This window comes from Emys orbicularis, chromosome 18, assembly GCF_028017835.1.
Source record: "Emys orbicularis isolate rEmyOrb1 chromosome 18, rEmyOrb1.hap1, whole genome shotgun sequence".
Classification (NCBI taxonomy): Eukaryota; Metazoa; Chordata; order Testudines; family Emydidae; genus Emys; species Emys orbicularis.
In genome coordinates, this window is record NC_088700.1 from 7,786,206 (window position 1) to 7,799,879 (window position 13,674).

A 13,674-nucleotide genomic window follows, 5' to 3' on the forward strand; every position below is an offset into this window, starting at 1 on the left:
GCGGCCCAGAGGGGCACTTGACAGGATCTGTGATACTCAGCCACTCGGTGGCCTCAAGAAAGAGTCGCCTTTATTACAAGCTAATCCTGTCTCTTCTCTCAAGGGAAATGCCACACGCAGCTCCATTTCAGTGGCGCTGTCGGGCTATAATTCGTGAAGTGCTTTGGGATCTTTTAATGCGAAAAGCGCTATAAAAAGCTAGGCTATTCTTATCGTAGAAGCCTCTGAGTTCCTGGTGGACATCTGCATGCAGTATCCCCTGCATAGAGGTGCATGTTTTTCTGCTACTAAAAAAAAAACAAATCAGAATTTGGCTCTGGATCCAGAATTCTGATCGAGGCCCAGCTCTGGAAGCAGGTCCAAGTAAGCTGGAACATTAACTCAAAATGACAACACAGCTGTCAGTTAAACGTATTAATGATCTGGCCTTGGAATGAGATTCGCCTGATTTCTGCAGGTTACTGGGAACATCCACAGAGCCTGTCACTTCTGCCACCTGAATACGGACCTCTAGTTATTGCAGCAGCGAAGAAAGGTAGATGCTACTTCATCAGTAACCACAAATCAATGCTAGCCAGGAAGATGAAGTTTCACCATGGCATCCAGCCACCTCTTAACCCCCTGCAAAGAGAATCTGCCTGAAGAACATAAGAGGCAGAGGGATCGACATGTCTTAAATAAAGTGCAGACACTGACTCAAGTCCTGGTGCTCGCACTCTGCCAAAACACTCATCTAAGACACTGGCTTTGTCTTGTTTGGGAATGTTACACTCCCCGCCCTGCAGACAAGTAGGAGGATGTAGCTTCTCCTACGTGCCTGGGTGAAAACTGGGTCAAGGACACAAGATTTGACCCAGTGAAATGACCAGTAACTGAAGTTTGCTGCCTAAACCAGAAATTCACTGCTATTACATTGCCTCAATTAGAGTATATCACTGGATTAGAAGATACATTAGAGGAGGAAAAAAGGGCACACAGCTGCTCTTCTTAGATTGTGAACTCTTTGGGACAGGGAAAAGGTCTATCTCTATGTTTGTACAGCACCTAACTCAGTAGGGTCCCTGGTGCTGAGTGGGGCCTCTTGCCTCTACTGTAATGCAAATATTACATTATACTTAATGCCAATGAATACATTACAGCAACCGTGTCTGACTGTGGAACCCCTGGTTTCAGCTCTCTGTTTTCAGAACCATTGTACATGTAGACTATTAATAATGGGTCATGGTCTACTAATTAGTAATCAGATGCTGTCAGTAATCTGAGACACAGCAGCATTGTCTCATTGGTTTGCAGCAGGGCTTGCTTTGAAGTAACAATAGTACTATGTGCTTATGGACAGGCAAAGACTTCTCACTGTATAGGCCCGGTGGCATTTTCCATCCTAGGGTTTCAAAGTCACTAATTACCTAAGCCGCACAATGGCCTCTGTACAGCCGGTAAGTAATTTATCACACCCATTGTACTGATGGGTATGGTGAAGCCCAGAGATAAGCATGAGTTGTCAAAGGTCACATAGCAAATAAATGAATCCAGAAATCTTGACTCCCAGTTCAGTGCTCTAAGAACTTACCTTTGAGGAGCTGGGCCTATTTAGTTACCTAACACTCATTGAATTCAATTAAATACCTTTGAGGAACTGGGCCATATACCACATTGCCATTAAGGCTGGGTCATAAGGCCAGGACGATCAGGGAAGGCAAACTCATACTTCAAAGTCGTGATTCCCATTTTAAAAAAACGCATTGTGCCAGAGAAGGATTTTCCTAGCCTGAGCACGACTGCACACCCTTTGTTAGAGGTCAGGATCTCCAGAAAATTACTACTCAGCTTGTAATCGAAAATCCCAACCCAGCTATTGAGATTCACACTCATGGCTTTGTGTTGCCAAATTGCAATAAAACTTTAATTGAATGTCTCCTTCAAGAAGAGACCTCCTTGAGTTAATGTCAGCTCCTCTGAATGACCCTTTACAGCCATAGTTTCTCTTTTTTATTATCGCATACCATAGCCAATTTGATAGAAAAAGGAGACTGCCCTAAGTGAAATGAACTGCATGATCTAGTGATAGGAAGACTTTAACATTCATTAAAGGTGACAAGTGCCGTAGCGTAATGCAACTGATGAATGCTAAATTGCCAGAGATGGCAGATTTATGTTCTCTTTCCCCAAGGTCACTTGTTCATCTTCAAGGTCTAGATGTACCTATTTGGGAAAAGACCTATAGTCTGGGTGCATACACGGATGAATCGGTGGAGAGCAGATTTCCAAGGTGGGCACTCTCATCTGGAAACCCAGCACCGGGATGCTCGGAAATAGGAATGTATGCATGTAAGGGATAAATTAGTCAGTATGTAGGTTACAGTGCCTTTAAGAAAAGAGAGGGAGATCTCAAAGGGAGGGTGCTACTATTGACATGGGAGTTTCAGCCAGGAGCTAAGAGGATGCTGATTGCACAGCATGTACTGCCAAGGTGAGGAGACAGACACGTATCCATCAAAGCCGATGGAGAAGTCAGGTGTCAAAGTGGATAGAGATGGCTCTGAACCAAAACACTGGCTCTAAATACTCCCATCCAATGTATCTGACTGCTACCTTTGTAACTCTGGACCCTGTCTACTTGGTGGAAGTACCAAGTTCCCCTCCCCATGAGGATAATGAAAGCATCAAGCTGCTTTGCCGTAATCAGCCATGGATGATAGCGCAGTGAATCATTCATAGTCTCTCCTTTGCTTCAACTTTTATTTGACAGATTCACTTAAAAACAGTGTGGGAATATAAATGACATGTTCAATACAGATCAGCTCGTGGTTTTACAACATCCAAGAGAACATAAGTATCACATCATCAAAAGTCCTCGGCACAGCCTGAGAACAGAAGCCTAACGCACGCAGCATCCAAGAGCTACTGTTTGTCATGTATTCCACAGATCACTCTCCATCCCTGCTACGTACCAAAGCTGCTTCCATCATTTTTCTCCCCTAAGCAATACCCCCCTTCCTGTGATTCTGCAATGGCCTCTAATAACAAGGTGCTTATCAAGTCTGGCTCTGGGACCACTTTTCAGGGGGAGGAAGCAGTTCAGTGCATAGTGCAGGGGATTGTGAATCCTCTGTTCCAACTTCTGCTGTGCCACTGATTGACTAGAAACCGGATCCAATGCCAAGATTCCCATGGACTCCAAATGGGATCAATCCCGGAGAGGCTTTAGGTATGTGACTTAATCCCACCACCAGCTCACCCATATCTAAAGCCACTGTAGCAACATTCACCTACGAATTAAGATTTTTGCCAAGCACTTAGTAATTTTCCCTCCTGTGGGACTTTCCATTGAAGGATCTCAATTTCCAGACTAACGACAAGACGGAACCCCACCAGCGGCACGCCAAGAGCGAAAGCCTGTCCTATTACAGAACCTACACGTTCCTTTGACTCCTGTCTTGAAAGAACGTCTATGCTGTTACCAGTCCCTCAGCCAAAAGAAAGTGAGCAGTAGCCATCCACTAAGTTCTGGCAACACACTGAAGCTCTGTTTGTTGCTGTTGCTTTCACCAGGGACCAGAATTTTCCAGCTGCCTGGAAGAGGAGCCAAGCTGATTTCTGATCTGGCACCAGCATACATGTTTTCCTAATGTATGGGTGTCCTTGAAAGCTCCTTTATTTACAGTCCCTGGGAGAACCAGATTGCACTGCCTGTGCTGAGAGCAATGCTGTACTAATTATATGGGGAATTCTGCCAATAGCCTCCTTTCCTTTCTTTGACAGGGGAGGCCCCAGCAAGTGTGATGGAATCTGTTGACTGTTTGAGACCTGACCCCTGTTGCAGACAGCAAGAAAACTTGTGGGAGACCAGGCTAGCTTGGTGGAGAGTTGAATTTCCACCAAAGACCTGGGTGGGAGCAGGGTAAAGGGCTGGTGAGTTGCTTTGAAGCATTGGAGGCGCATGCTGGCAATAGGAGTCCAGGTTGATACAGCAGAAGTGACAGGCAAGTTAAACTCCCAGACAGCTCTGCACTCACTCCCCTGTGATGTCTCCAAGAGTCAAAGTTGGTGCAACGTAAACACCAAGGAGCCTGAAGAAGATATAAGTTAACAGAGGGGAGCTTACTTTAAGCTTAACTATCCACGGGCTCCTCAGTGTATGTTTCTGCAATTTGGACTTAGCTGAGTGGGTGAAAATAGCTGAAAGAGAGAGTGAGGGGTTTTAAACTTGCAATGATTTACTCCCACGCCCGACTCCTTAAATCAAGATCCCCCTGCATGAGGCTTATTCATTAACTCTTATTCAAGGTACAAACTCTTTAGCCCCCTCTTCTTCTGGGAGCCCAGGTGTCACTGCCAGCAGGCCTCTCCTGCCCAGTTCAGGAATCCCAGAGCTTCCCCCTGGCCCTGGGTGATAATTCAGGCAGGCTTACCCTCCTTGTATTCAGGAGCAACACAGCACTTTTCCTGAGGCTGGGCTATTAGCAGTCATTCTCTCCTTGGATCAGGAAACCGCAGCCGCCTTCTTCTTCTTTCTGGGGCCTATGAGTTTTTCTTTCTCCTAGTGTGTCTAGAAGCACCTCCCTAACTAAGCTCTGGTAGCCTTTTAATAGGGCCAGGTGCTCATTGATCAATTCAGCTGCCAAGCAGCCACCTAGGCAGGTAATTACTTAACAGGTATGCCAAGATGGGCTTGATCTCTTGAACGAAGCCAGTCAGGGATAAAGTGGGCCCTGACGCTCCTTTCAGGGGCCAGCAACCCCATGACAGTTACTCAGAATTTTGTTACCTAGACTTTCACACAGCTCTAGTATGCCGCTTTGCTTGAAGCACTTTCAATAAGAGAACATTATCCACAGATGAATTTTTTCTCCCCTTCACTATCAGGCCGGTGTTAGAACCAGTGGCAGAAATTTCAGAGAAGTATTAGTGAGATGTGTGCGAGTTTCATTGCTTCGTAGAGGGAATCCATTTTCCTTTTTAGTATCTATTTGCTCTACTCCCCCAGCTTTCAGCTTGCACAATACAGCGAATATAATCCATGCCCAGCTGACCATAATTTATTCATAAAAGGCCTGAATCTGCAATGAGCTATTCAGCTCCCGGGAAATGTGGAACACTCTTAATTCCCATGGTCTTTAGTGGGAACTGAAAACACTCAGCACCTAATAGCATCATGCAGGATCAGACCCAAAGTGACATAATGTAAAAAGGGATGTGTATATTTGTTTTTACTATGTTGTAAAAGTAGATTTATTATGAAATCAGCCTATAATTACCCTCTTAATAATTCCTACTCTTCGGCACTCACTCAAAAGAGACTCATATCTATGGTATCAGCTATAAAAAGAGCAGCCATATTGACATACTTTATGACTTTATTAAAAGTGGGGATTTTATATTAATAATTCTAGGATCCACAGCCATATTTCCCCAGTGAAGGAAATGTGTGCATTGGTCTAGTTCCAAGGTAATTTGTAAACATAAAGTATTAAAAAGCTCAACAGTTCTAAAAGTTTTAATTGGAAACTCCACAAATTGCTTTGCAACATCTTTATACTTCAGTATGGAGCTTTCAGATAATGAGGAGCTAATTAAGGGGCCAGGATTCTTTTTTTTTTTTTTTTTTTTATGATATCTGTCTCCATATGGGCTCTGAGTTCACTGCTTGCAGAACTAATGTAGGTCATGCAAGTAGTGGGAAAGAAAAATGATATATTTTTTTTAGCTTTTAATGTAATGATGATGCTAGGCATCAATCTTTGTGTTACCAAGAAACAGACCTCTGGGTCAGGGCCAGATGCCTGCATGAACTTTGTTGAAGTCAAGTAACTGCTGCCCAACCTGAGGGTATGGAATCATTCTCCATATCTTAGTGTGGAACACATTCCTGAGGAGACACATGCATTTCACTAGCCATCATGCATTGAGCATGGACTTTGCAACTTGTGTGTCACATTATCAGCCTTGGCCTCCAGATATGTATGCCAGCCTATGACTGAGCCCTCAAAAGTGGTCATGCTCCCCTATGGATACAAAACCAACCATTTGTGCACACAGATAGGGAGTTTAGAATCAAATGAGCCTTAATCACAAAAGTTTACTTCTGGATTTCAAAGTGCTCCAATACAGGATTTTGGTTCAGCCCATTATAAAGACAGAGGCTGCTTGAAATCTGCACCAAGCCACAGGCATAATTTAACAAACACCTCCAATTTTGGTGGTCGGTTCAAGCCAATCTCTTGCTTTGTGCCTACATCCTCTCTTGGGATGATGGGACGCTTGAGTCTGGCTGGATCACGCCGTCTAAGCAAGGATGATGTGTGAGAAAAAGAGAATTAAACTGGAGAGAGGGAGAGGAAGGTAAGAGCTCGGAGGGTGAACAAAGTGAAAAGAGGGAAGGGAGTGAGTGAAAGGTAGGGAGGAAGACTCAAAGGGGAAAATGTAGAAAAGGAATGGGGCAAAAGAAATCAAGGGAGAGAGGGGAAAAATAAAAGGGTGAGGAGAAAGAGTAGAAGTAGAGAAAAGAGACACAGAATTGGGCAGGGAGATTTGGGCAGAAGGAAGATGCAGCACAGAAAGCAGTGGGAGATGAGAAGTAAGGGAGAAGAGGAGAAGAGTAGAGATGAAAGGGGTATTGCATGCAGAGAACAGTCAGAGCTGATCTCCCCTGCTTGGTTTATGAGCTTTGGACCATTCTAAAAAAAAATGGCTACACATGTTCTTCTCTCTGCAGCTTTGAAGTAGACAAGGGCACAGTGCACTCAAAACCTATTGAAAGAGGGATGCCAGTGAGAGCTTTCCCTGAGTGGGAGGAGGAGTGATAGATACTCCTGGTCCCTTGTATATCTGATCATTGTGACCCCATAGAAGAGAGGGAGGTAACTTGGTACAGTGCAGTGGAAGCCAATGAATCTACTAAAGGCAGGAAAGCACCATGGCTTGGTGAAGCCCAAGCATGAAAGCGATCAGAGTCTTGCTGAGGTTATTTCTCTTTCCTCTGTAGAATCATCTGATGAGCATGTGAATGGCTCGCTCATCTTTCCATTAACTGGCACCCAACACATCCAGAACTACAGATGAACCAGCTGGAGCTCAATGGGTCAAATGAATCAAATGACAATGGTAGGCTAAGTGCTGACTTGAAATATAGGCAAATTTAAGGCAGTTGAATTTATTGCTCAGCTATAAACCGTCACCTGGGACTAAATATTGCTCTTGTAAGTGAATGCAGAATCTAGGCTCTGGAGTCCACTTAACACAATGCAGTCTCTGAAACCCACACAAATATTTAGCAAAGTCCTTTTAAAGCAATACCTTCTAAAATATTAACTTCACACACACACACACACACACACACACACACACACACACACACACACAGGGCCAAATTTTTCATTACTGCAATTCATTGACTTCCTTGGGGAAATGCCAGCAGTGTGTTTGGCCCAGTGTACTTCATGCGCCAAATAAGTCAATTGTGATAGAAATTAATCCTTCTGGGACACATTTGCCTCAGAATGGCTCATCCACTTGAAAAATAATGCACACCAAAAATATATTACCATATGGTGTCCGTTTATAGAATACGCACAACAGGCTAATAGGACAAAGGTGCAGTCAGTTTGACCACTTTTCTCACCTCATTAACTTTGGCACATGTTATGGGGAAAGCTGTTCGGCCTTTGTAATGTTCAAGGACACTAGGTTGGTTCAGGTTTGTATTAAATGAATTGGACTAGAAAAAGGAATTTAAATATAGTGTCTACGCAGAGGCAATCCAGCGTATTATGTGTGGTGCTTGAGTAATGCTGGAGAAATATTCTATAATAAACCTATGGTAACAACTAGAATTCAGATCTATAAAGGGAATGAGAGAGGCAAAGAAAGATCTGTCGCGATACACATAAATAGCTGGGCAACTCGTGTTCTTTATGCAGTGAGGACCTGCTCCAAAGCCTGTTGAAGTTGATAGGAGTCTTTCCATTGATCTCAATGGGTTTTGGATCCGGCCCTAAATCTTTCAAAGAACAGCTGAGCTCTTCCTAAATGAGTCCCTGCTCACGGAATACACTTGTTAAGTGGATACAATGCAGGTGCTTTAAAGGCTCCCTGCTTAACAGATTTTTTACTGCACATTGAAAATCGATACTGTTGCCAACTATATCATGGTTCTTTCTTCCCTTTTTTAGCTTCTAGGAAGGAAAACCGTTGCTATAAATCTATGAGCCCCATAAATGTAGCAATTCAGCGCATTAGAAATGTGCTGCGTGATATATAATCAAATCCCCAGAAAGCAGTCCCCGTTCCCGATATGCGCTCTCATTTCAGTAAGTCATCACCCAGGTGGGATTCCAAGATTTACACAACTGGCTCAGAAATCTAGTTGTGAAGAACCATTCTTGGGCCATGATGCCATCCATTTGTGAGGAAACAGTGTTCTGTTCATGCTTCATTTTCCCCCCTTCATCTTCTGCTGAAACATTGAGCAGGGATTATGCATTAGGGTCAAGAGGACGAATCCTGTATGTTCAATTTGCTATGATTGCACCTCTCATTATGTTCAATTTCCTACGATTGATGAGCCCTTGTTACTTCTGAAGTGGTCAGTACTGCCTAACATGGAAATCCCTTTATGGAATTCTCTGCTAGAAGCCTTATTTAGGAGAAAGCAACATATCTGCACTCATCAGCCTTAGCTGAGAAGCCTGATTGCTGGTGCTACAAGACATGTTTATCTGCATCTCTCTCTTTTTGAAAGAATGTAAGCTTAGTTTATGATAATGAAAGGAAGCATTCTTACAGTCTGTGTAAGGGCAGGCTGGGGACTGAATTCAATGGGGCTCCTCACATGTGTAAGAAATGCAAGACTGGTTCTTTAATTGTTACAAGAACACTCTCTCAGCCTGCCCTATATGGATTCAATAAAGGGATCTCAGACGCCAGTGTTGGATCATCTGCGATTTGTCCCTCTCCTGCACTAATCTCCAGTACATTGCAATAAGCCTTAACATTATTGCTGATGGTCAGAGGCAACTGGGACGTGACCTTGGGGAGAAAATAGCGATGGGGCACCTGAGTTTCACCTGGTGTGTTGGATCAGCTGAGCAGTGATCAGTCGACAGAGGGCAGGAGAGTGAATCTGGTAATGGTGATGGATCATCAACAGGGGAAGTGTCCTTGGTGGTCAGGGAGGCAGGGTGTCCACGGATCATGGTTTTACAGGTAGTTAGGGGGTGCATATTGGCAGCACAAGGCGTTAGGGCCCACAGAGCATTAGCAGATTCAGCTGTCGGACACCCTGGGATTATTTGAAGGCAAGGGCTGGTATGCCATGACATTCCTCAGCCCCATGAGCTCTTCACAATGGGCAAAGACAAGACGAGACAGTCTTACGCTGACTTGAACCTAGTGTCTCTGACACTGGGTGGAGGATGATCAGAGGCAATGGTGAGCCATTACGAACATTGGGGTTTGGTGCTTTTCAAGCAGGAGGACAGTTTCATCATTCTAAAATGTTCTCAAATTATTACCAGGGTATGAAAACACTGTAGTTTCCATCTTCAAGTCCAAGGCTCGGTGTCTTCACCTCTGATGAATATGGTGGAGAGAGGCCACATGTCAAATGCTGTTCTGAAAGCCAAAGGTTTAGTCAGGATGTAGAACAGGAAAGACTCGGTCCTGCTGGGAGCAAAAGAGGCCGTCTTTGCTGGCAGTGAATCAATACAGCATCAAGGCTTTGCTTCCTTTGGTAGCAGAGACTGTTTATATGAATGAAGTGAGGAATTTAACTCCTTAAAGCAGAAGATACTCAGCCTGCTTTTCACTGCCCAAATCCCAGGGGCTGAGTGAAAGGCAGGTACACATCAGGCAGAGCTCATGGGCAGTGATGCATACACTATAATCTAAACATATGCATAAGTCCTGCAACTGAGACAGCATCCACCTGATTCTTTGAATGATGCACACTGGAAAGCAGACAGTCCTCTGAAATTCCCGAAGTTGCTGCCCGGTGCCAGCTGTTGTACACAGTAGGCCATTTTTCCCTTTTAGTCATCCCCAACACAAGATGGTTGCACAGAGATATAATTGAGAATTAGTAACTCTATAATTTACTAATGTTCCAACCCTACATACACAGAGCCAGTACACAATAAACAAAACAGGGAAGTCTCCTAATATTTTTATTGTTCCTTAGATAACTGTGGATAGTACAAAGTTTTCCTCTTTAAAAAAATTAATTTCCTTCACAAGTCCATCCTCCTAAGACTTCATATGGGAATCTGATGCCACAGAATATCCACAGAAGCTATTTCCATCAATCATAATGCTGTGTAGATATTATAACAGTAAGAGAATATTTTTTAAAATTAGCAACATGAAATTGATTACCTGTGTATAAGGGGTGAACACTGATTCATTGTCATTTTTTAAGAAACGAAACCATCATTTATTAATCCAAACTACATCATTGCATTTACAACATTCATTGCATAAACTAGACATACAAAGTTTTGCCACCTCTGGTAAATAACAGACATACATGATACAGTATATTTGCTGAATACATAAGTTCAAACAATATGGGTACAACAACTTGTTCATAATACATACTTAAACCATCGTGTTTAATAGTTACTAAGACACAGATCCATGAGCTACTTTGGGTCTCAGCACAGTTAATCTAAGAGACAAAAACACAGTTGAGAGACAGTAGCTGCAATGGAATGCAAGTAAAACTAACCAGTGTTAGTCTTAACCAAACACCCCCTGGAGAGGGTCATCTTTTCCACTTAGAAATACAAATCACACATCCATCATGGCTGACCGTGATGTAGGAAAATGTCCATGCAACTCACATGAGAGAGAGAGAGAGAGAGAGAGAGACTCTCCAGTGATAATTTCCAACAGTCATTGCCTTACTTCTTTAGCATGTACTGGAGATTTGCTATTGGAACCAAAAGCAAAACAAAAACTTCAGTGTTTCTTTAAGTGCAGTTCCAGCTGCAAGTATATGATTATTCTTAAGTCTATAGAACACAGGCTTGGACTTCTAGAAATGTAGAGGTAATGCTGATGTCAGGTATATGCTGTATAATCCTCTGTCAAGTTGTTCTTTATTTTGGCAGCTGTTTTTTAATAAGTGTGTTTCCTTGATATTAGTATTTTTTTTTTTAATTAGTTTCTAGACAAAAGTGGACTACAATTCATCAGACCTGATGACGTGGAAGAGGGTGACGTTGTAAAGTATCTGATGCCCGTTGTTCCAAGCGTAGAGGGCTCGGTCCTTCGGGTTGTAGTCTAACATGGAAATGTGTGAGTATTTGTTTTGGAATGGGATATCAATGTACTCGTAAGTGGAGGCATTGGTCTGGTAAGCATAGTGCACCTTGGTTCCTCCTGAGTACCCGTTGGTGACGTAGAGCGTACCGCAGATGATAAAGGCCTCGCCGGCGCTGCGTTTCGGGTAGCTGGTGTTCCAGGTCTGCAGGCTCTGCAGGGTGTTGGGGTCCAGCTTGCTAATAACAATGTTCCCTGCGTTTTGATTGGTAGCATAGACAGCCCACAAGCCGTTTTCATCCACCATGAGGTCAATGTCAGAATGGCCACCCCAGGCGTAGTGGTACATGTTGTTGTAGCCAGCATAATCCAGGCTGCGAGTCTTGAGGATGCTCTCTGTTTTCAAGTCAAACCTGATGATTATGTGGCTTTGGTATTTGTTGAAATAGATCGAGCCATTGTAGACCACTTGGCCGGTGCCAGACCAGGGGTGAGGGAGACGGTGAGAGGTGAAATTGTCTGTATTCATGAAATCCGACATGCTTTTGTACTCTCGGACAAAGCGGTTGTTGTGGTAGCTATCCATGTACCAGACCTAGGCAAACAATGGAAACACTTCATGTTAGAAGACAGCAGAGAACCACCATAACAAATGATCAATAGAGAGAGAGATTCCCCCCCACACACACACAGTTCTGGAAGATATGTAGGGCGACGGCATCATAAGTTACCTTAGAAATTAAACTAGATGTTAAAAGGGAACGATCTGAAGACTAAACTAAGGAAACCTCACTTTGAGGAGAAAAGCCTGTCACTCTTTTCCCACGGTGTCTCATTATACCCACAAGGAATGGACAGACTGTTTCTGGCCTCACTGGTTCTAGAAGTGTTGCCCTCTAGCTCATCACCGGAACACACACTCCAAGACCCTGCTTATTCAGAGAATGACATGGAGGCCTGCAGTTATTAACAGTAGGTTTTCTCTTGGGCAGACACCAAGGATCACCAGAAATCCAGAGCAAATTGCTAGGAGGAGAGGTTGTAATTGGCAACTTGCTTGAAAATGATGTATTTGGAGGATGTTACCAATGATCAAAAAAATAGGTCCACAATCTAAAAAGCAACTGATTGAATTAACTAGCGCACAAAAGCTTTCCAAGATGGGGATGCTAACATCTTTCCAGCAGCTCTGTAGTTTAAACTGTTGCCTTGAAGTACCGGGTGGTTGTCTTTGTCCTTTGAAAGGGCAATTAACATCTCAGTCTGCCTGCATAAAAACAGTATATTATGTTGATGCCTCTTTTTTGCTTCCTGTAGGCCTCATCAGGGCAGCATGTATTAAATTATATCATCTGCTGTGTGGAACTCCATTAATTTGGCATACACAAGAATATGAATGCAATCGCTCAGTGTCATGGAAATTCATTGGAAAGTCCTTATCCGTTTAAAAATCATGCTCTCCTGCATCAAAAGCTCAAAGCGAGGCTGCTACAACACAATAGATAAAGACATCAAAATCTCACTATTGTTAGATTATTGGTTGATGGTGGAGATATTTTAGATTATTACTTAAATGCCAGTTCACTAAGGACACTGTCTAGACTCCTTACAAAATGCTTTAGTCATTTGCAACCAAGACTGAAGCAAATTACAAAGCAATACAGTTAGCGAGGAGAAAAAAAAATCTGTCCTACTGATGACATTTTGTATGCAGCTGCCTAACAATAAGACAGCTGTTTTCTAGATCAGAAATTGTCTGAGTTGGAGGAGAGATAATATATGAAATAGGAGTAGAGATGACTTTTAGGAGATGTATTTGCACGTCTTAAACAAATACAACTTTTGTCTGTATGGTCCTTGCAAAACCTCCATCGAGTTCTGTGCAGGAAGATTGAGCACTTAGGTATCAATGGGAAAATTCATGTTAACCACAGATGTGCATAAGAACATAAGAACGGCCATCCTGGGTCAGACCAAAGGTCCATCTAGCCCAGTATCCTGTCTTCCAACAGTGGCCAATGCCAGGTGCCCCAGAGGGAATGAACAGAACAGATAATCATCAAGTGCTCCATCCCCTGTCACCCATTCCCAGCTTCTGGCAAACAGAGGCTAGGGACACCATCTCTGCCCATCCTGGCTAATTATCATTGATGGACCTATTCTCCATGAATTTATCTAGTTCTTTTCTGAAGAACTTGCCAAGGAGATAGTGTTAAAACCCATATCTGGATTAGAGTAGGGTTTGGGATTCAGATTTTAGTTTGAGATTCTGGCCCCAGGGAAGTCAACAACAGAACTTCTAGGGCGAGGATTTCACCCCAGGAGTTCAGGCTTAAACTGAAGAGCACTGACTGATCTCATGAGATTTTGACTCAATCTAAACTGGAAAACAGATACCTTTTGGTTCTGGATCTG

The 13,674-nt window shown here is 43.3% G+C and overlaps 1 protein-coding gene across 3 annotated transcripts in view; it reads right to left on the reverse strand.

Moving 5' to 3' along the window:
* Nucleotides 1-11,179: 11,179 nt before the first annotated feature.
* Nucleotides 11,180-13,674, reverse strand: part of OLFM1 (olfactomedin 1) — a 48,986-nt gene continuing 46,491 nt past the window's right edge. For all 3 annotated transcript variants that reach the window (XM_065418810.1, XM_065418809.1, XM_065418807.1), the window contains exon 6: nt 11,180-11,854. In XM_065418810.1, the coding sequence (XP_065274882.1) occupies nt 11,180-11,854 (675 nt within the window). The remainder of the gene's footprint in view (nt 11,855-13,674) is intronic.